Genomic DNA, 23,990 nt, shown 5'->3' with positions numbered 1-23,990 from the left:
AGGGATTCCAAGTATAAGTTATCAAGTGCTTTTTTTTTTTTTTAATGTGAAGGTTGCATTTTTTAAAAACGATTTCATTTATTTATTTGACAGACAGAGATCACAAGTAGGCAGAGAGGCAGGCAGGGTGGTGGTGGGGGGGGAAGCAGGCTCCCCACTGAGCAGAGAGCCTGATGCAGGGCTTGATCCCAGGATCTTGGGATCATGACCTGAGCTGAAGGCAGAGGCTTTAACCCACTGAGCCACCCAGGCACCCCTCTCAAGTGCTTCTTATATATAGTTGGAAAAGTCTATGCTGAAAAGCATAGACCTTTTTGTCTGCAAACAAAAAAATTGCCAGTTGCTGCAATTTTCAGCATTCCACTCATTCTTTAAAGTTTATTCCTTTAACTGTGCTGCATCTGACTCCCAACAGTTCATATCCATATCTCTATCCTGAGGACTTTTTTCTAAAACTGGAAGTCTGCCTTGCCCAGGCATAGCAGATCAGAAGAACCTGGGGATTACAATGCTGGGAACAGCTCTCAACTAGTGACTCAGTAGATGGGAGTATTAACATCCCAGCTCCCTCATCCATCCATAGGGACAATTCCAAGATGTTTCTTCTTCTGTACTGGTTGCCAGAGTTCCCCCATCAGGGTTCAGGTCTAATCATCACAATGGTAGCTGGCTTAATAGCACACATTTTACTGCCTATCTTCCTTGTTCACTTCTCCACCCTCCAAATGTGAGTTTCTTAGGGCCGTGTCTCAAATAAGCAACCTGTGCTCAAACCATTGTCTGAGAGTCTTCTTCTGAGAGAAACAACCAAGACACCAGTTGTTTAATGCCATATCCTTGGTGGGTAGACCCAGACGGACTGGCTGAGCAAATGTAGCCCCAAGCAGATGAAAAATTTTTACCAAAACCCAATCTACTTGCAAAAATAGGTGTCTAGAAAAGGCATCAGAGCCAAGGACAATTTAGAGTTTGAAAAGAGAGAACAAGTTGATCAACACGGAGTAAGGAACCTGTCTGACAAGAAATGCTTATTGTAGTGAGTTTTTCATATGAATTTGATGGCATCCAAGCTCCCTGCTAACAAAGATGAAGCCTTAGACATTTGTGAAAACACAGTCATGCTTTATTTTTTTTAAAGATTTTTATTTATTTATTTGACAGAGATCACAAGTAGGCAGAGAGGCAGGCAGAGAGAGAGAGAGGAGGAAGCAGGCTCCCCACCAAGCAGAGAGGCCAATGCCAGGACCCTGAGATCATGACCTGAGCGGAAGGCAGAGGCTCAACCTACTGAGCCACCCAGGCACCCCACAGTCATGCTTTAAAGCAAGTTAATGGGGGAAAAAAGCCACTTGCCTAAAAGGCCAAAAGTTGGGTGCATTATCCACATTTGAGGTAACTCCTTTTTTCTTTTCTTTTTTTTTTAATTATTTAAGACCTTTATTAATGGGTGCTTGCTGTTTGTTGACTTTTTTTTTGAAAAAAAAAATCAAGTTGTAAACTTAGATTGCAAATTAAAAATGAGGTTCTTAAAAATCTCAACTTGACCAGATATGAAAACCTTCAAAGCTGTATTGAGAAAAATCAGGCTTTTAAAAAACAGAACAAAACCAAATACGTCTGTCATTACCAAAAAGAAACATCTTTAGGTTAAAATAATAAAACCCCTAGGCCACATATAGTTCTTCTTATCTGTTCAATATGCAAAAAGCAAGCATTTAAGGTCTTCAGCTCCAATCTTCTGTTCATTTCTTATTGCTGGGATTTCATCTTCATTTCTTCGTGTCGGATGACTAAACTGGATGAAGGTAGAGATGGTATGCCGGCGTTTACTCAGCCTTGGGAGCGGATGAATTCTCAGCTGGCGGATTGGCTGCTCCTATCTCTTTGCCATATTGTGGTTTAGGGTTATGTGGACGTCTGCCTCCGTAATTGAAGTTGTGGCGATGGGAGCATGGAGGTGGCTGCTGACCTTGGCTCTCATTTCCTTGGTTTTCCTTATCTTCCTCATTGCCATCCTTTCTAGGCTGTCTTTGGTGAGGAGGCCCCCTGCGGAATCGGGGTCTATAACCCTGATACATATTGTCTGGCTGGTCTACCTTGTTCTCCTTCACGCTGGTTGTCCGCACCTTCCACCACTTCTCCCTGCACAGGACTGCTGGAATACAGTGGTCGAAGCCCATAGGGTCTCCCCATGTAGAAGGTGCTGTCGCCCGTAGAGCCAGCGCTGTTGGGCCTGGCCTCCGGGAGCACTTTCTGATCCTCTCTCTTTTCCGAATTCTCACTATTCTGGGAATTGCTGGGAATTGCGTGGAGGACCCCTGGGACATGGATACCGTCTGTAATGGTTCAGTCTGCTGCATGTTTACTGCCTTGCGCAGGAACTCCACCAGGGCTTGTCACGGCTGCTGCCTCCACACCCTTTTCTCCTTCAACAACATCAAATTCCACACTCTCTCCATCTTCCTCAGATGGATGCTTCCCGGGGTTATTCTTCTTTATGGCAATCTGGTATACAAATACGTATTCCTGGGTGTCATTCCTGTTGATGAAACCATATCCGTTTCTTACACTGAATCATTTTACTGTTCCCAAAACCTTCGCTGCAACGACCTTTCTGTCCCTGACGGCAGGTGCCGCAGATAGGAGGCTGCCCAGGGTGCGGGGCTTGGTGCAGGCAGCGCTGGGGTTGGGGGGGCGGCGGCGGCTCCTTGCAGCTCATGGTGGTGGGGATGGTGACTGTGGCCGGCTGCAGCTTTCCCCCGGGGTGTGATGGTAACTAGGTGGGTGGTGGCAGTAGGGTTACTTAGAGCTGTGTGGGGTCCGCTGATGGAACTCGACTTCTTAGACAGTAGTTGGCAGTCACTGCCCAAAAGGCCATCTCTGTGCTGCCATACCCCCATGCTTCTCCTGGTTACAGGCCCCACCCCAAGCCAATCAGCCTTAGTATCTGCCCGCTATTGTGGCCGTCAAGACTGATAGGCACATGAACCCCCTCACGTCAATCAAATCTCTTGCTGGGATATTTCTCACTGGTGCTGGCAGGAAATGTGCTTTCCTCTCAGACTTCCCCAGGTATAAGGATGTGTGCTTGGAGCCCCTATGGCCTTGTCTCCTGACCCTCATGGAGAAAGCCCATCTGCTCTTGACTAATAGCATGAGACTTATTCTGTCAAAATACATTTTCTGCAAAATGAAATGGTCTACTCCTTGTTTTCCACAAAAAAAGAAATCTAGGATTTAAGAAAAATGTTTTCAAATTTTCAATACAGATTTTTATCAAATTCTGGTAATATTTGTTGCTGTATTGTAGGTCATAAGATTACCCCAGGTTTGATGATTGGCTAGGAGGACTCATAGGATTCAGCATGTAACTGTACTCACAGCCATGATTTATTATACCAAAAGAACACAAAGCAAACTGCCAAAGAGAAAAGGCATATGGGATAAAGCCCAGAGGAAAACAGGTTCAAGCTTCCTCTTCCCAATGGAGTCACACAGGATGAGCTTAATTCCTCCAGGGATGAATCATAACACGTGAGAAATGTCTACCAGGGAAGTTTACATTGGAGACTCAGTGTCCAAAGTTTTCACTGGAGGATGGTCACATATGTACACATCCTCTAGCTAGTACATACAAAATTTCCAGATTCCCAGAAGGAAAGCAGGTGTTCAGCATAAACCATATTGTTTGCTCAAATAGTTTAGGCAGAGGGAAGCGCTCTAATCACTTACCTCGAGTTTTCTCTAAGTGTAGGAAAATGACTACCATACAGATTCCCAGATTCCATCCAGAGGGCAATCTTTTAAGCAGGTTTTTCCAAAGATAGCAGTCTTGGACCTATTCTTTTCTGCACAATTTACCATTTAAGATACAGGATATCCTTTTATAATGGTGTAAGCAAATAAGACAAAATTACATATGTATCTTCTCATTGGATTCCTTTTCTCTCCTTTTGTTTTACCTTTTTGTTCTAACCCTAAGGACATACAAATGTTAAAGTCAATTTGGTAGAGATCCCTGCTTGAGGCTAAACTGTGGGGCAATTGATATAATCGTATGTCTTTTCTTTGATCTGTTAATATGGTGAAGTATAAGAATAGATTCTCTGATGTTGAACCATCTTTGTATTCCTGAGTTAAAGCCAACGTAGGTCATGAACATTTTGGGGTTTAAATGCTGCTACACTCCATTTCCTAATATTTTGTTTGGATTTTTAAATCCATGTTTATAATGAGATTGGTCTATAACTTTCTTGCCCTATCTTTGTTTGGTATCCATATCACAAGGTAAGTTAGGAAGCTGTCTTTTTCCGTTTTCTAAAATATTTTAAATGAGAAAAGATTATTGATACTTATGGGTCTGGTAAAATGAGCCCACAAAACAATGTGGAACCTCTGTTTTTGGAAAGGAAGACTGTTTATTCTTACTGATTTTTTTTCTTACTGATTTTATTATGAGTAATTCCAAAGTAATATAAGAGTAGAGAACATATCTCAAAAATCCCCATATACCTCTCACGTAGACACAGTAATTGTCAAGATTTTGCCACATTTGTTTCACTCATTATATCTAAAAAAACTAAGAACATTTTCTTGCATAGCCAAAATTTCATTATCTTTATCTTCATTATTAGGTACCTAACAAAATTAAGTATATTTCTTGGATTTCACCTAATATCTAGATCATTATCAAATTTCCCATTTGGTTATGTCAAAATGTCCTTCATAGTTGTTTGGAAGGAGATTAGGGTTTACTAATTCAATTTCTTAAAAGGTTGCTAGTTCATTTAGGCCTTCTATTTCTTTGAGTCAATTTTGGTAATTTCTATTTTCTAGAAAATTTTGTTTCATCCAAATTTCCCCACTAGCACTCCTGATTAGTTTTGCTAGAGCTCTATCCATTGAAGTGCCAATTGCTGGTGTAATCCCACTCTAAAAGGCTTAAAACCCAGAATCATTACCTGAAAATTCCTCCTACAAAGGGTTCTCAAATTAAGCCTGAGTTTGTAAACTGCTTGGATATTATTTTTTTACTACTCTTGATGATGAGGGAGGGGGTATTCAGTCCTTTTGGTTGATGCTAGCCCTAGGCCTGCCTTGTCCCAGTAGTTTCTTCTTCACCTTAACCAAAGACCAAATAGCATACCTTATCCTCAAATCATCTGAAATATAATTTCAACTCACAGGACAGAATAAAAGAATTTTGAGCAAGGAGGGAACTTAGAAAGTATTTCGTCCTGCTTATTTTACAGAGGAAGAAATTGAACTCCAGGATCAAAGTGATTTGCCCTACATCATATAATCAGTGGCAGGAAAGAAACTCCAGTGGAGTGCCAAGATAAGAATGATTTTCAGGAGATTTAAAATATTTTAGGGGCGCCTGGGTGGTTCAGTGGGTTAAGCCGCTGCCTTTGGCTCAGGTCATGATCTCAGGGTCCTGGGATCGAGTCCCACATCGGGCTCTCTGCTCGGCAGGGAGCCGGCTTCCCTCTCTCTCTCTCTCTCTGCCTGCCTCTCTATCTACTTGTGATCTCTCTCTATCAAATAAATAAATAAAATCTTAAAAAAAATATTTTAAATACTCCCCCAATTATGCATTTCATTCTAGAGCTCTAAAGCCAATTTACATTGAAGCCAGCTGTCCAAAGCACAGTAATTACAAATCACTTCCCTGGGCAATGCTCCCCTTCTTTTCCTTTCACAAGTCTTTGTATGAAAGTTAGCTTCAGGGGCACCTGGGTGGCTCAGTGGGTTACACCTCTGCCTTCAGCTCAGGTCATGATCTCGGGGTCCTGGGATCGAGCCCCACGTCGGGCTCTCTGCTCAGCGGGGAGCCTGCTTCCTCCTTTCTGCCTGCCTCTCTGCTTACTCGTGATCTCTCTCTGTCAAGTAAATAAATCTTAAAAAAAAAAAAAAGAATCTCCAAATGAGGGTTGATATAAAGTTATAAAAAAAAAAGTTAGCTTTACCAACCCATTTCATCTCTGAGTAGGTATGTACATTTCATCTTTTCCAAACGTATAAAGAGTTAGCTGTAACAGTGTAAGCAAAATCAGACCCAGGACCACTAGCTTCTCAATTCAGCGTAGGTTACAAAGGTGAAACCCAGGAGACTGTTGCTCTGATAGATACTGTAGACAGGGAGGTAGAACTGGCAACGTCCGACAGGGATAGTACTTTCATGATGGTGCAGAAAGTCTCTGCTCTTTACAAGGTGACACAGATGCAAAAACAGATTAGAAACTACCTAAGTGACCTTGATTTTTGAGTTTACTATAAAGCTACAGTAATCAAAACAGTGTGCTACTTCACTCATTAGGATGGCAATTATTTAAAAAAAAAAGAAAATAACAAGTGTTGGTGAAGATGTTGAGAAATTGAAATCCTTGTGCAATGCTGATGGAAATGTAAAATAGTTCAGTCACTATGGAAAACAGAATGGCAGTTCCCCATAAAAAACAGAATTAGGTTGGGGTGCCTGGGTGGCTCAGTCCTTAAGTGTGTCTGCCTTTGGCTCAGCAGGGAAGTCCACTTCTCCAACTCTCTCTCCTTCTGCCCCTTTGCTGTCTCTCCCTTTCACTCTCTCAAATAAATAAAATCTTTAAAAAAATTTTTTTTTTAAAGATTTTATTTATTTGACAGAGAGAGACAGAGCACAAGTAGGCAGAGCAGGAGACAGAGGGAGAGGGAGAAGCAGGCTCTCCACTGAGCAGGGAGCATGATGCAGGGCTCAATCCCAGGATTCTGGGATCATGACCTGAGCTGAAGGCAGATACTTAACCAAAAGAGCCACCCAGGTGCCCTAAAAAAAAAAAAAAAAAAAAAAAAGAAAGAAAGAAATTTAAAACAGCTTATGATCTACCAATTCTACTTCTGGGTATATGCCCAAAGGAATTGAAAGCAGGATCTCAATGAGATATTTACACACTCATCATCACAGCAGCATTGTTCACAATAGCCAAATGATCGAAGCAACCCAAGTGTACATCTGCTGATGAATGGATAAAGAAATTATGGTATATTCATACAATGGAGTATTATGTAGCCTTAAAAAAAGGAAATCCTCCAGTATGTGAGAACATTGATGAAACCTGGGAATATTATGCTGAGTGAAACAAGTTAGACACCAAAGGACATATATTGTATGATTCCATTTAATATGTGGTAACTAAAACAAACAGAAGCAAAGAATAAAAGAGTGGTTGCCAGGGGATGGGAAGAGAGGGAAAGTAGTTGCTATCAAGGGTTATAAAATTTCTCCTATGCAAGATGAATTCTAGAAATCTGCTTTACAACATTGGGCTATTGATAAAAGTACCGTATTGTACACTTGAAAATCTGTTAAGGTGGGGGGAGCTGGGTGGCTCTGTGGGTTGGGATCCAGCTGCGAGCACAGTGCGGGGCTCCCTACTCAGTGAGGAGTCTGCTTGTCCCTCTCCCTCCGCTCTTCCTACTACTCACTCAAGCACTCTCAAATAAATATATAAAATCTTAAAATCTGTTAAGAGGGTAGATCTCATATAAAGTGTTCTTACCATATTAAAAAAAAAAAAAAAAGGAGAGTGGTTGCCTGAGGCTGGGTAGAGAGAATGCAGTTATTGTTTCATGGATACAGAGTTTCAGTTTTCCCAAGTGGGAAAAAGGTCTGTGGCTAGATGGTGATGTTAATTGCACAACAACGTGAATGTACTGACTCTGAACCCTACACTTAAAAAAAGTTAAATGATAATTTTGTTAGTGTGTATTTTACAGTTTTAAGAAAATAACTTAAAAACAAAGTTTGGCCCTAACATAAAGATACATAGAACAGTTAACAAAATAGAGTCCAGAAACAGCAACACATAAAGCCAAGGTAATTCAACAAACAAAAGGCAGGGTTCTTTTTCTTCTTCTTCTTCTTTATTTTTTGCTTTTTTTTTTTTTTTTTTTTTAAACAAATGGTGGTGGAACTCCTCTATATTTTCCTACGGGGAACAAAAACAAAAAAACGAACTGCAACCTCTACCTGACACCACAATGAAAAATTCCAATAGATTTTAGACTTACACGTAAAAGTTCTAGAGGAAAACACAGGAGAAAAATTTCCAGGAGTTTGGAGTAAGCAGAGATTTCTTAGCACGGAAAAAGCAAACCATGCGAAAAATTGATCAAGTAACTTCACTAAAATTAACTGCTTTGCACAAACCACCTGACCCAGCTCAGGAGAAAATACTCGGAATTATATATAACAGAAGATTTGCATTTAGAACATACACATGTCACCTGTTTAAGAAAATATTTGTACTCTGAACTCCCGCATTCAATGGTAAGACGAACACGAATACATGGGCAAAGGTCTTGAATTGACTTCACAAAAGATGAATGGGCTTGAACAAAGACTGTCCCTGCGATGCTGACGCCAGAGAGAAGGCGGAAGCACACCTAAGGCCTCTGAAGTGAAACAGTCTAAGAGGAAGAGAGTGTAACGAAAACAGGCCAAATGATCCGTCCGTTCACTGAACCTCGACTTCATTCATCACGGCTTGCTCGCAGGTGTAGACAACACGGAAGCATCGCGATACCGGAAAATGCACGAACACTCACGGATTTTGAGGAAGAGAGGAATCAGAAAGCGCAGGCGTGATCAGGGCGCCCAGATTGGGCGACTGACACTAACGCGAGAAAGGGGCGGGGCAAAAGAAGACTAGCTCAGGTATAGGAACGCCGGGCTGGAAGCTCCTCGGAAGCTCCCAGACACGCCCACCTGCGCGCGCACTCTTCGGTTAAACACCCCCTTCGAGATTGTGCTCTCGCGGTATTTGTCCCGACTCTCGCGGGGTTTAGCGTGGCACCGGGAGGCCGGCCCTGGGGAGGGGGTAGTGGTCCGTTAGTGGCGTTGGGCTCCGGCCGCCGCGGTGGCAGCGCTTTCTCCTCCGCTCACGGAGAGCTGCTCAGGCTGGAGGCCAACCAGGTGAAGAGTTCGCCCGCATGTGTGTGCGCGCTTTTTGGGAGTCGGGAGACCCAGGGCTGGAGGGAACCCCGGCTCGGCCTCCCGTGGTATCGCGACAGGCCGGCGCGAGGCGATCGTGGCGCGGGCTCCGCCCCAGCCCCCGCCCTAGCTCCCGCCCTGATCGCTTTCCTCCCCCTTTCTCGTAGCTCTTGCCGCCGCCTCGGTCGTGATGGGGGCGCAGGACCGGCCGCAGTGCCACTTCGACATCGAGATCAACCGGGAGCCGGGTGAGCGGGAGACTGGGCTCTTGCGGGGGCCTGGACCATCCTTGGGGAAGGGGAGGGGTCTACTCTCATCAACCCTCCCCCCAACCCTTTTTGGGAGCGGGTAGGCGCAGTCAGCACTACCTTTGCTCCTGAGCGAAAATCATTGGGAGAGGAGAGCGGCCGGAATCCGCCACTCCCATCCCACTCAGGGTCCGGGTCTCGCCCTCCGAAGCCCCTTGCCGGGACAGTCACGCCTTGCACCCCCGGACTGAGTGAGTGTTCGTACCATCCCTGGCGCCAAAGGGAAAGGGTGCAATCTGTCTCTGACTTTTTCTGTCTCACTGTCTCTAAGGGGACAATCACTCCAATTCCTATTTCTGGTATTTTTCTCTGCTGTGAGGTTTGGATTCGTATATTCTCTATTTTGTAATTCTTGTATATCAGTAGGTTAACTCCCACCTCTATTTTTCCTTAAGTATCTTTAGCCAGAATTTCTTGATTCATGGGGAAATGACTTAGTGAAAGTCTTATGTGATAAAGCGAAGTGTTCTGTACCAACAGAGACTTGCAGCACGCATGCATTTAGCATTAATGCTTCGTCTTTCAAGGAATCCAGCCATTCCTTAATATATATTACTGAAAATAAAATATTTTCTTCTAAATGGTAGTTGTTTCATTTTAAATAGAAGAGCCTGCCGGGTTCCGAACTGTTTTCTTAACCTTTTTTTTTTTTTTTTTTTTTTTTGTATCTGTGACAGAAGTTTTAGTTGGAAGTAAATATGCAGTCTTTGTGCAGCATCTTGTCCAGCAAATTATTACTGAGAGCCTGCTACTGTCCAAGACTCTGGGGATATAGCAATGAATAAAACAAAGGACTCTCTTCCTGGTAGTTTGTATTCTGCGGGGGAAGACAGATCATAAACAAGGGGGAAAAAAATAAAGTGGCTTGTAGTAGGGGTACTGTTATAATATGTTGGTCAGAAAAGGCTATTTTGAGATGACAGGCAAAACATCTGAAGCAGAGGAGGGGTAAGCCTTCCTGGATGTCTTTGAGGAGTGTTTCTGGCCAAGGAAGTTAGTACAAAGGCACTGAGGAGGGAGTGTGCTTTGGTGTTTGAAGAACTGCCAGAAGCCCAGGGTGGAGTAGAGGAGGGATGAGAGTAGCAGGAAATGGCTATAGACCAGTAAGGACTTTTGACCCTGTGAGATAAGATATGGAAGGATTTTGAGCAAAGGAATGTTGTGATCTTAGAAATATGGTTGCATTCTCTGTGTTTAATATTTTGAGCCTTGATGGATCTTAATCCTTACCCTGTAGTGAGTCCGTGCTTTTAACAATTTTATGTTTTTTTAACAATTAAAAATAGCAAATTGAACATATTAAATAAAATAAAAAAGCTATTTCCCACTGTCAAAAAAATTAAAAATAGACTCATGAAAAGTATTCATATCCTAGATTTGCAAATAATCTTTGTTATGAAAAATCTCCAGAATATGTTTGTTAAATGTAGAGTGAATTTCATGTTTATACTGTTCTGCGTTAAACCAGTTGATAATTGGCAATTTCATATGGTTCAATCTCCTATATAATACTTCAAGCACTTTTCAGTATATTACCTAAATAGTAAGTACTTGATTTTTACACAACTTTTAAGGATCACTTCAGCTGTTTGAAGTGGGGTACCCTGCTCTGTAAGATTTAACCATTAGTAAGTCTGTCATTGAGTACTTAGCCAAGTGATATTCTTGACTTCTTGTATTGTTAATACTTTACTTACTGTAAATACAAAGTAGTATTAAAGATCCTTTAGGAGTGACCATAATGACCACATTAATGAGAGATCAAGAAGTGCTGATAAGGGGCGCCTGGGTGGCTCAGTTGGTTAAGCGACTGCCTTCAGCTCAGGTCGTGATCCTGGAGTCCTGGGAGTGCCCCATGGGGAGAGCCCTGCTAGGCAGGGAGTCCGCTTCTCCCACTGATCCTCCCTTTCTCGTGCTTTCTCATTCTCTCTCTCAAGCAAATTTTTTTTTTTTAAGATTTTATTAATTTGAGAGAGAGTGACAGCAAGAGAGGGAACACAAGCAGAGGGAGTGGAAGAGAGAGAATTAGACTTCCTGCTGAGTAGGGAGCCCAATGCGGGGCTTGTCCAGGATGACCTGAGCCGAAGGCAGATGCTTAACGACTGAGCCACCCAGGCGCCCCTCAAATAAGGAAAATCTTAAAAAGTTCTGATAGAAATTGAGTTGAATGCAGCACAGTATGTATGTTTTCCATTACTATCCAAGGAAATTTGTATGTTTTATAGTAAGTTATCAAGGCTTTTGAATTACCAAATGAGTTTTAAGTATGTATTAGAAGAGGAAGAGTGTCTAAATAGAGTTTTTCTCTGTGAATCCCAATAAGTTGGTTCCTATTTGAAATAATTCCAGGACTATACTTCAGGATTTTTTTTTTCAGAAGATTTTTAATTAAGATTTTAATTTCTTCAATAGTTGCAGAACTGTTCACCTTACTTCTTCTTGAGTGAGTTTATCTGTGGGATTTGTAGTGATAGCTCTTCTTTCGTTCCTAATATTGATAATCTGTGCCTTTTGTCTTTTTTCCTTGGTCTCTGGCTAGAGGTTTATCACTGTCATACTTATTATCATTTCACAAAACTAAATTTTGGTTTTGTTGATCTTCTTCCCCTATTTTCTTCCAGTTTTGATGATTTCTGCTCTTCATATCTTTTCTGTTGCCTGCTTTGGGTTGCTTTGCTCTTTTTCTAGTTTCTTTAAGTGGAAATTTGTGTTGTTGACTCGAGACCCTTTTCCATTATAAGGATTTAATGCTATAAGTTTCCTTTATATGCAGGACCCCCCAAATTTTGACATATTGTTCATTTTCTTTCAGCTCAGAGTATTTTCTCTTTTCCCTTGAGGCTTAGTCTTTGGCTCAACAATTATTGAGAAGTGTTTTAATTTCAAAGTACTTGGCTATTTTGCAGTTTTTGTGTTAATGATTTCTACTTTAATTCCATTATGGTTGGAGAACATTATATGATCTATCTCAGTTCTTCTAAATTTATTAAGGTTTGATATGTTCTATTTTAGTGAATTTCCCATGTGCACTTTGAAAGAATATGTATTCTGCTGTTTTTCTGTGGAGTGTCCTATAAATGTCAACTTGAGTCAGTTGGCTAATAGTGTTGTTCAGTTCTTCCATATCCTGGCTGATTTTTTTGTTGTTTGTTCTATTGTTTACCAAGAGAGGAATATCGAAGTCTCTGTTGATAATTGTGGATTTATTTCTTCTTTCAGTTCTGTTAGTTTTTGCTTCATTTTGTTTGAGGCTGTCTTGTTAGGTGGATGCATAACCATTAGGATTGTTATGTCTTCCTAATGAATTGACCCTTTTATCGTTATGTAATGACCCTTGTTATTCCTGGTAATTTTTCTTGCTTGGAAACCTGCTTTGTCTGATATGAATACTGCTACTTCATTTTTTTTGTTAGTGTTTATCTGGTATGTCATTTTCTATCCTTCTACTTTTAACTTATATTTAAAGTGTTTCTTGGGGTACCTTGCTGGCTCATTTGGTGGAGCATGGGGCTCTTGATCTTGGGATTGTGAGTTCAAGCCCCATGTTGGATGTAGAGATATTCGAAAATAAAATCTGGTGCACCTGTGTGGCTCAGTCGGTTGAGTCTCCAGCTCTTGAATTCAGCTCAGGTCATGAGCTAGTGGGGCCCTGCATTGGGTGTGGAGCCTGCTTGGGATTCTCCCTCTCCCTCTGCTCCCCGCCACCCACCCCAAAAAAAACCTTGAATAAATAAAGTGGGTTTCTTACAGATGGTAAATAGATGGGTCTTCTTTTTTTTAACCCATTCTCATAATCTTTTAATCAGTATATTTAGGCTTTTACACTTAATGCAGTTATTGTTTATTTGGATTTGTCTTAATTGTTTTTGCTTCCTCTGTTTTCTTGCATTCTGGATTATTTGAATATTTTTTAGTATATCTTTTAAATTTTTCCGTTGCCTTTTGGTGACCTTTATATCTTTTTTTTAGTGGTTGCTATCAAGATTGTAATATATATCCTTGGCTTTTTACAGTGTACTTAGAATTAATATTTTACCACTTCAGGTGAAATGTTGAAACCATCCCACCATATAATAACCCTTTATCTTATCTTGTATTGGCTATATGTATTACATCTACAAACATTGAAAGCCTTTGCTTTCAAACGTCACACATACTAGCTTAAGAGGAGGAAAAAATACTCTCATTATTGACTCACATGTTTACATTTCTGATTCTTTTTTGTTCATTTCTGAAGTCTTAGGTTCCCTCTGGTATCATTTCCCATATCCAAATTTAAGGATATGTTTAAAGTATTTCTTTCAGAGCAGAACTTTGGCAATAAGTTCTCTTTATTGGTTTTCTGGTTTTGGTTTTTCACCAGAGAATTTTACTTTGCCTTTCTTCTCCTTTTTTTTTTTTTAAAAGATTTTATTTATTTATTTGACAGACAAGATCACAAGTAGGCAGAAAGGCAGATAGAGAAAGAGAGAGGGGGAAGCAGGCTCCCTTCTGAGCAGAGGGCCCAATGCTGGGCTTGATCCCAGGACTCTGGGATCATGACCTGAGCTGAAGGCAGAGGCTTTAACCCACTGAGCCACCCAGGCGCCCCTCTTCCTTTTTTTTTTTTTAAAGTAGGCTCCACGCCTAGCATGGGGCTCAACAAGGGGCTTGAACTCACCACCCTGAGATAAATACCTGAGATCAAGAATCAGATGCCTAACCGACAGAGCCACCTAGGCACCCCAACTTTGCCTTTATTCTTGAAAGATATTTTCAGTAGTTACAGAATTTTGGGTTGACAGTTACTTTTTTTTTTCTAGCACTTGAAAAATGTTCCTTCTGGTCAGTTTGGTTTCTGATAAGAAATCTGTAGTCATGCAAATTTTTGTTGCCCCATATGTAATGTGGTGTTCTGGTGTGACTGCTTTTGAGATTTTTACTTTGTCTTTAGATTTGAGCAGTTTTATTGTGATGTGTGTGGATGTGAATTTCTTTGGTTTATTCTCTTTGGGGTTTCTGATCTTCTTGAATCTTTGTCTTTTGCGAAATTTAAGACATTTTTTGCAGAATATAAGACATTTTCAGCTACTGCTTCTACAGATAGTTTTCTGTCCAACATTCTTTTTCCTCTCTTTCCAGGACTTTGATGACACAAATAAATCTTTTGATGTATTTTTTGAAGTCTGAGGCTTTGTCCAGTTTTTATTTTTGTCTTTTTTTCCTCTCTGTTTTGCACATTGAATAATTTCTATTAATGGGTCTTAAGTTCACTTTTTCCTGTCATCTTCATTGTATTGTTGAGCCCATCTTGTGAATTTTTAATTTTGACCATTTTATTTATTTATTTTTTTAATTTCGTTGTGGTTTTGCTTGAGATTTTGTTTTTCCATTCATTTTAAGAGTATTTGTACTTAACATAGTGTGGTTGAAATAACTGCTTTGTCTAGGGGTGTTTGGGTGGCTCAGTCAGTTAAGCATCTGCCTTTAGCTAAGGTCATGATCCTGGAGTCCCAGGATTGAGTCCTACATCTCATCGGGGAGTCTCCTTCTTCCTCTGTCCCTCATCCTGCTCTTGTGCTCTCTCTCACGCTGTCTCTCTCAAATAAATAAATAAAATCTTCAAAGTCTTTGTCTAACCATTTCTAGCATCGGTGTTATCATAGAGTTGCTGTTTTTGCCCTTTCCTTATGGAATATAAGATTTTCATGGTTCTTTAAATGACAAAATGACAATAAATGTTGAATTGTATCTTGGACATTTTGTGTATTATGTTACATGACCCTGGGTCTAATTTAAATCCTGTGGAGAGCCCTCACTGTTGGTGATGATGATGATTCTTGTAGCAGGCGGTCAGCCTGGTTAGGTTTAGCCGGCAACCGCCTTCTGCTGTTTAAAGTCAGATCCACACATGCATAATGTATGGATGAGCCCTGGAGTTCATAACACCATGGGACTGTTTTCTTGAGGGAGCTCCCTCTTCTTTGAGATTTCCCCAATATATTCTGGCCTTTAGGGACTCCCTTTTTTGGTCATCCAGCCAGAAAGCCAGGGTTTTAGTTTCCTTACTCTACCATGTGCTTCTTATAAATATGTCTGTCTCTGAGGCTAAGTGGCAAGAGAATTGAGAGTTAAAGAGCAGCAGGGATTCTTCTGTGCTCTTGGGAGCACAGTTCCTCTAGTCAGGATTCTTTGCCTCCCTTGAAGTTTTATGTGCTTGCCGGGTCACTACTGTTCTTGCCACTATCCTTGTGGAATTGGCTAGGAGCTAGAACTAGAGAATGGAAAGAACAAAGAAAACGAGATTTCCCCCATTCAGTGTCACCTGTAGGGGTCCCTTTCCTTAGAGCTCTTCGTGTACCCAGAGTGCCGTTCTGGTTTTCAGATTGCTTTTGATTCCCAGCCACGAGATAAGGCAGGAAAACAAATTTCATTACCAATTCGGTGGACTTTTTTTGTGTTACTTCCCCAGTCTGCCTGCTTCCATTTTTTTTTTCAGTGCTTAGATAATTGTTCCATGCTTTCTGTCCAAGGTTTCTTAGTTGCTTTCAGTGAGAAAGGTAGGGTGGAGTATATTTATTCCATTTTTATTAAACCTGGAATTCCTTATAAATTTCTAAAAATGTTAACTGACACAAATTAGCCAGTAATTTTTCATTGTCTTTACAAATAAGCTCTTGTTTTCTGAAGGCATTACTTTTTCTATGAAATGTGGTACCCAGTTCAGAAGTGTGTGTGTATATATATGAAATCCTCATTGACAACTTCATTTTTCTGACAGACTTAACCTTAACCTTCTCTGGTTAAATGTTCTCTAGGGTTGTTAGTGAGAGCCTCCCAGGGTGGGCATGAAATAGTAATCTTGTTTTTCCCTCCTTGATGCCTCAGAAGCTTGCGTTTCCCTTGCCTTATCATTCAGATCCTTGTACTAAGAAACTGGAGTCCAAGGAACCAGGTTTTAGATATCTACTAATAAACTGGTTTAATCCAGGTTAGTCAAGAATGGCCATTATGGGTTTTTTAAGTACATACCAGGGAGTCATCCGTAAGTTAAGTGAGGGCCATAGGTTGCCTTTATCACAACCTTGCTACGAGGGTACACCAAAAGTCGCATTTTAGCATACGTAGACATTAGTAAACAAGTATGCCCACACACAAGAAAAAAAAAGTTTAGTAAGTTCGATGGTGTCCCAGTTTTGTTTTCTTTCAGTGCTCCTGGCACTTATGTGAAAGATTCCTGCTCTTGAATATTGTCCTGCAAATGTTTGTCAGGTACCAGAATACTGTAAACATGTGGCTAGCTAGCCTCGGGATTTTTTGGTAGACCCAACCTCGGGTTCTACTCCAGTTGGTGACCCTCCAGATTCATTTGTCCTGTTAATGTAAGGGTATGGAATAGCTCCAGATATTTTTGTTCTGTCTGTATATCACTCATTCTGAACATCACTGATTTATCAGTAAAAACCCATTTCTTTCTTTCTTTCTTTCTTTATTTATTTATTTGACACAGAGAGAGATCACAACTAGGCAGAGAGGCAGGCAGAGAGAGAGAGGGGGACTCGATCCCAGGACCCTGAGATCATGACCTGAGCTGAAGGCAGAGGCTTGACCTACTGAGCAACCTAGGTGCCCCTGAAAACCCATTTCTAACATGCATGTTGCTAATAATAAAGCCCCAGGTTGGTCAGAGATAAAGATAGCAAAAGTATTTTTAGTAGCCTTCTCTGGAGGTGTGGCCTTTGATTCTCACTTTTAGAGGGTATTTCTTTCTGGTTAAAGTTTAATTTAAAAACTCATCATTCATTTTTTTTTTCTCATGATTCCTTTACATCAACATTTATGTAAGGTATTTCAAAGTAAATTATAGTTATACTCCATTATAGTAGTAAAATGATGTAGGCCTTTTGTTTTCAAATTGCAAGATGGCTTTCATTAGGCCCTAGGGTGTCAGACACCCATTTGTTCACTCTGATGATGCAACAGATATAATTCAGGAGCAGTCAAGAAAACCTGTCTTCTACACCAGACATAAGTGAGATTTGCAAAAAATGCAAAATGATGACACATTAAAACTTGTTCATTTTTGAAAATGTAAATTATTAAAAATATTTATGTTGGGGCACATGGGTGGCTCAGTGGGTTAAAGCCTCTGCCTTCTGCTCAGGTCATGATTCCGGAGTCCTGGGATTGAGCCCCAAATTGGGCTTTCTGCTTGGCAGGGAGCCTGCTTCCTCCTCTCTCTCTGCCTGCCTCTCTGCCTACTTGTGATCTCTGTCTGTCAAATAGATAAATAAATAAAATCTTAAAAAAAAAAATTGTATTAACATATAATGAGTTTACTTTATTGAAAACTGATTAAATATTAAAGTTTCTCCATTTTAATTTCTATTATGGTAAATATCAATTGATACAACCCATACAAAAAATCTTTAAGGTCCTCAGTAATTGTTAAGAATATAGAGGGGTGGGGCACTTGGGTGGTTCATTTGGTTAAGTGGCTGCCTTTGGCTTAGGTCAAGATCTCAGGGTCATGAGATCAAGCCTCCAGATCAGGTTCCCTGCTCATTAGGAAGTCTGCTTCTCCCTCTCTCCCTCTGCTTGTGCTTTCTCGCATTCTCTCTCAAATAAATAAAATCTAAAAAATACATACAGAGAGAGAGAGAAGGAAGAGAGGGGTTCCAAAAGCAAAAAGTTTGAGAACTGCTGTTCTAGACACATGCTTTCACAGAACGCAAGCATTGGGCCTTATCTACAGATGTTTTGAACTTTTCTTTTGGCTTTTATTTCACATTTATAAGAAGCTGAAAAATAAAATTAGTAAAAATCACCCATCTGTCCTTTATACAGAATCACCTCTTTACATTTTATTCTATTTGCTCACTTCTTCTGCACCTGCAGTTTTTTCTGAATCATCTGAGGGTAAGTTACCTACATCATGGCTCTTTACTTATAAATACTTCAGTGTATTTTATTTAGCATATTTGTTTAGAATTGAGATGTTGCATAAGTGCAATGTAATTATCAACTTTATAAATTTGCATTGATGTGATACTTTAATCTACCATCTCTGTGTTCTTTCCATTTTTGTGATTGGGCCTAAAGAGTCAATTACAGCATTTTTTCTCTTCCAATACAAAATCTAGTCTAGCATCAGATACTACATTCAGCTGCCATGTCACTTTATTCTCCATTTTTACACGTTTTTGACACTGACATTTTAGAGGAATACAGTGCCATTCCTCTTTTTTTTTTTTTTTTTGAAGATTTTATATATTTATTTGACAGAGCACAAGCAGAGGGAGAGGGAGAAGCAGACTTCCCAATGAGCAAGGAGCCGGATGGAACCCGAGATCATGACCTGAGCCGAAGGCAGTCATTTAACAGACTGAGCCACCCAGGTTCCCCGAAGTTTGTTTTCCAAAGGGATAACCAGGGTATTTCTTTAGAGGAATGATTGGCTTTGGAATTTTTTTTTTAATGTAGGCGTAAGAGAAATATTATAAAAACCTGGCAATTCATCAAAATAGATAAAAATGGATAAAGATAAAATATATAATAGATAAAAATATATATCTGAAATTGGCGTTTCTACTTCCTTGGTTAAAATTCACATGGATCCAAGAAACAATTGAAAATGGAGTACTACTTGTGACTTTGGACAAGCCACATGACCTCTTTGTAGAATGGAAATACTATAGTTTTGTCTTAATGTGGCTCTAAAGATAGCAGAGCAAAATTTGCTTATATTCAGAATTTCCCTTTAATCATCAGACTCAACATATTTAAAATAGTTTTTACTTTGAGAGTGAGGCATGTGGGGATCTGGTATGTACTAAAGGAACAGGAGAAAGGCATCTGCCATCTCAACCTCACCCTGGTCCTGAGCTTGTGAATAGAGTGACTGGATGCAGTGGTCTCCACCATTTAGAAGATTTCTTCCCTTTTTGTATACTCAGAAATTAAATAGGACTCCAGTGTAGTAGTGCCTGTGTAGTAAAGTTGTTGGGAAGAATAATAAAATAATATAACCAGCTACCTTACAGATTATATTTTTGTAACATGAATTTATTGTGATGGCACGGATTAATTAAGGACATGGTTTTAATTAGGCAGACTGCTGTTTGTGTTACAGCAATCAGATAACAAGGTAGGGAGCTAGTCATATAGGAAACAAAGGCAATTGAGCAGCACTGCTCTGCTAAGTTATTCGTGTCTGTCTTAACTAATCTGAAAAACCACCAGAAGGATTATGCTAGTGAGAGTGCTGGGAAAAGGGGGCAGAGTGAGGTGTGATCAGTTGCAGGATTTCCACAGTGATGTTGAAGTTTTACAGTGTATGCTCATAGCTAAAAACATGCCTTTATTAGTGATATTCCTAACGAAAAAAAACATTCTTAACTGCAATCTCAAATTCCCTTGTCTCCCACCTCCCATTTTCTCATAGAAACCATTGTTTTTATATGTGATTTTTGATAATGCAGTGTTTCTTTAAATGCTGTCGTGTTACTTGGAGAGCAGACTCTTACTTGTAAGAATCTATCACGGTATCTGACATGATTTTTTTTTTACGTTGCTTTAATTATTGTGTGTGCATGAACATGAGCATGTACCCTGAGTCGAGTACATGGCTTTCATATTAAGGTATTTAGACAGACCTTTGTAAAGATTAAGCCTTTTTGTTCACATTTTAGGAAAAAGACTTGTTTCAGGTTTCTGTAAGCAAAAGGTTTTGGTGTGGTTTCTTGCCCTTTTTTTTGTTCATTCATTCATTCATTCATTTATTCAGAAATTGGGCCTGAAGAATCCAGTAATAACACGAGGCCTGATTGCATGGTTTTGAAGGCAGACACGTGGATTTTTATGGGGACTTTGAGAGGAGAAAGTTGACTTCATAGCACCTTCCTTTCCCTTCCCTTTCTCTTCCTCAACCCCAAGTAAAATATACAAACATTTTTTTCCCTTTCCTGCCTTTAACATAACATGGCTGTTCCTTGTCTAACTCATACCTCCTACCACCTCTCCCCCCCCCCGCCCCCCCGAATCCCTGTGCTTTTCTGTTACTTTTCTACCTTTGTTGATATTTGTTAGTGTTGTTGCCAGGGAATTGTGACTGGCATTAGTGGTATGAACTAGCTGTCCAGTACCATTCCTTACAGTTCTCTTTTGCACAGCATGTACGGAGTCTTAAAACTTCCCAGGATATATCTTTCAGTCTGAATGCTTGATAGAACTTAGCACTTACACAGATGGTCAGGTGTTCATTAAACACTTACCTTACTGGGAATAAAAGCAGATGGAAACTAAAAAGATTTCTTTAAATAGGCAGAAAAAAAACTCGGGCTAAAAAGGGGAAGACTTGGGTGACTGACAGAGTTATCTAGAACTGAGGTAATGCTTTCAAAATTATCTCAGAAACTGCGTTCAGAACCACTAGCTGTGAATGCCTGACTGTAAGCCTTGCTACTGGTAGTCCCCTATTTTAGTTTGTGTTCTAAGAGACTCTGTCTTAAGTAGATTGCTATTTGGTGAAATCCCAAATTCCTGTTTCCAGTCTGTACAGACTTGCACAAATCACTGAAGCCTTATTCTTAATTAGGTAATTTGTGTGAGTAGAGGACTTAGAAAGGGTAGATCTCTGTATTCAGGTTGGGTACCCCATATGATGGGGAAAAGGGAAGAGTTACGTCCCTAAATTAAGCTCCAAGAAGGGATCCACATAGGTAATGTAATTAATACGAAGACCGTGACGTTTTCATCAGAAACTGCAGTGACATTAGCAGTTTGGAAGTTACCCAAACAGACAGCCCAGACGGTGTGAACTACTACAGCTACTGCTCTCTGCCTGTCTCCCTGCTCTTACCTAGCTGTTGTCATCACCTGAAAAACTTGGTGTTTTTTCTAGAAGTCTGATTCTGGGATTAGAAGAAGGAGACTGTGAAGAGCAGAAATAAACCAAGGGTACCTAGCTTCTGCCCAAGACAGTCATCCCAGAGAGCCTGAAATTTTCGACTTAACTGTTACATGCGAACTGCAGTTCTGTTACACTGAAGTAAATAAGATCAGTTTGGGCAAATAAGCATCTCCTTTTGAAGAATGCTATAATTTCTAAGAAGATTTTTTTTTTTTAAAGATTTTATTTTTATTTATTTGACAGATAGAGATCACAAGTAGGGAGAGAGGCAGGCAGAGAGAGAGAGAGAGGAGGAAGCAGGCTCCCTGCCAAGCAGAGAGCCCGATGCGGGGCTCGATCCCAGGACCCTGGGATCATGACCTGAGCCGAAGGCAGAGGCTTTAACCCACTGAGCCACCCAGGCGCCCCAGAAGATTTGTTTTTATACATGACCTGAACTTCATGCAGCAGGACTCCTTTCTTGAATTGCTCACTGAGAGAGCCAGTCCAGGAGTGTGTGTGGGGCAAGGGAAAGTCAGTGATGTTAGAACCTAGGGAGACAGCTGAGTTTATTGGAAAGAGCACTGGTTGAGGACTCAGAAGACCAGGCTCTCGCTCTGCTCATTTCTGTATAGGTGGCCTTTGATAAGTCATATTATTAATAGCTATGATAATACTAGTATATGTATATGTGTTTATGTAAATTTTTTTTTTTTTTTTTTAAGTAGGCTCCATGCCCAGTGTAGAGCCCAACTCAGGGCTTGAACTCAACCCTGAGATCAAGATCAGAGCTGAGATTGAGAGTTGGACGCTTAACCTGGGCCACCCAGGTGCCCCACCCAAAACCATGTATTTTCAGGTTGACTCAGTCCACACAATATTATGATGTAAGATTTATACCCATTTTACAAATGAGGAAACTCAGAGAGACTATTTGATCCAAGATCATATAGCTAGAAATTGAAAGCCAGGTCTCTAGCCTAGGTTTTCTTTCTTATCTATTATACCATGGCTGCTGTGCAAAACCTAGGAGTTAGTGTTGTGACATTCTTTTTTTTTTTTTTTTTTTAAAGATTTTATTTATTTGACAGAGAGAGACACAGCAAGAGAGGGAACACAAGCAGGGGGAGTGGGAGAGGGAGAAGCAGGCTTCCTGCAGAACAGGGAGCCGGATGCGGGGTTCAATCCCAGGACCCTGGTATCATGACCTGAGCCAGAGGCAGACGCTTAACTGACTGAGCCACCTGGGCACCCCAGTGTCGTGAAGTTCCTTGAAGAGCAGATTGGAGGGGAGTGCTGAGTCCTAGGGTACACTAGGATATTTGTTGGCCAGAGAGTGAAGCACCTGAGATGGGAAGGTTGGATATGGCAGTAGGGAACTCTTAAAACAAAAAAGTATTTCTGAAATGTATCTTCCATTATCATTGTATACAGGAAGGGATGAAAAACTCCTTTTCTTCTTCCTCCCCTCCTAGAATTTTAGCTAATACTCTTAGTTATTTGCTTAATTACATCAAAATTATGGAACAGGTAGGCTTTCTTGGCTGTCCTCCTAACTTAATCACCACTTGCAACACTGTTTGTTAGAAAATGTTTTCCATATTCCAAACCACCAATTTAAAGATGGTTTTTTAAACATGTAAGTTTTAAAATGGAAATTGCCAGTGTTTATGAATGACACATTAGGAAAAGAAAGGAATATGACAGTCATTAAAGCTAATTTGCAAGTTCTAAACTATGTGACCTGAACTCTTGCTCCATCTGTTTGGCACATTTTAAGCAGCAAAGGGCTTCATTGTTTTTTCTGTTAGTAAAAACAGTACATGCTCATTATAAAAATTCCAGCAATATTTAAAAAGTTAAACCTGCCTTAAAATCCTGCCATGGAGAGGTAGTCATAACCTTTTCTGAACATTTTTTTCAATTTAATTTATTTTTTCAGTGTTCCAAGATTCATTGTTTAGGCACCACACCCAGTGCTCCATGCAGTATGTGCCTGCCTTAATACCCACCACCAGGCTCACCCATTCCCCCACCCCTGCCCCTCTAAAACCCTCAGCTTGTTTCTCAGAGTCCACAGTCTCTCATGGTTTGTCTCCCCCTCCAATTTCCCCCAATGCCCTTCTCCTTTCCTTCACCCAATGTCTTCTGTGTTATTCCTTATGCTCCACAAGTAAGTGAAACCATTTGATAATTGACTCTCTCTGCTTGACTTATTTCACTCAGCATAATCTCCTCCAGTCCTGTCCATATTGATACAGAAGTTGGGTATTCATCTTTTCTGATGGAGGTGTAATATTCCATTGTATATACTGGTTCATACACAATTTTTAAAAATAGTATATGCTACACACTGTTCTGGTCCTGCCTTTTTCTGTTAAAGAGCATGTTCTCACCTTTTTTCTGTTTTAATAAATTAAGCTTTATGTGATCACTTTTAGTGGTTATATTGTTTGCCATCATATGAAAATACCTGTATTTGTTAGACTGTATGAAAGTGATGGTTGCTAAACATAAAGGCTGAATAATGGAGGCTTAAATTTAAGACAGAAATTTTTCTCTTACATGGCTCCCAGCAGATCCAGCCTGATGGTATCAGGAATCCAGGCTTTTTTTGTCTTGTTTAATAACTCTGTCTAGGGTAGATGGCTGGATGAAGCTCTTACCTGAAAAATTCAAGTTGGATAAATACAGAGGAAATGATGGAATTAGAAGAAACATTTTGCTCAGTATGATTGGTTTGGGAAAGGATCATCAGTGGCGAAACCATTGGGTGAAAAGTTGTTATAGAACATGGTATGCTCTTAAGTTTCAAAATGTCATTCCAGGGGCGCCTGGGTGGCTC

General features: G+C 40.3%; 1 protein-coding gene and 1 pseudogene across 5 annotated transcripts in view; one reads left to right on the top strand and one right to left on the bottom strand.

Annotated features, from left to right (window-relative positions):
- Positions 1-1,826: 1,826 nt before the first annotated feature.
- On the bottom strand, positions 1,827-8,969 carry LOC123940657 (annotated as a pseudogene).
- NKTR (natural killer cell triggering receptor) overlaps positions 8,814-23,990 on the top strand; it is a 59,384-nt gene continuing 44,207 nt past the window's right edge. For all 5 annotated transcript variants that reach the window (XM_046001544.1, XM_046001542.1, XM_046001541.1 and 2 more), the window contains exons 1-2: positions 8,814-8,950; positions 9,136-9,216. In XM_046001544.1, coding sequence (XP_045857500.1) covers positions 9,159-9,216 — 58 coding nt within the window. In that variant the 5' untranslated portion in view covers positions 8,814-8,950; positions 9,136-9,158. The remainder of the gene's footprint in view (positions 8,951-9,135; positions 9,217-23,990) is intronic.

Source organism: Meles meles, chromosome 4 (assembly GCF_922984935.1).
Source record: "Meles meles chromosome 4, mMelMel3.1 paternal haplotype, whole genome shotgun sequence".
Classification (NCBI taxonomy): domain Eukaryota; kingdom Metazoa; phylum Chordata; class Mammalia; order Carnivora; family Mustelidae; genus Meles; species Meles meles.
Note: the sequence above shows the minus strand (reverse complement) of the source record. Positions and strands in the feature narration are given on the sequence as shown.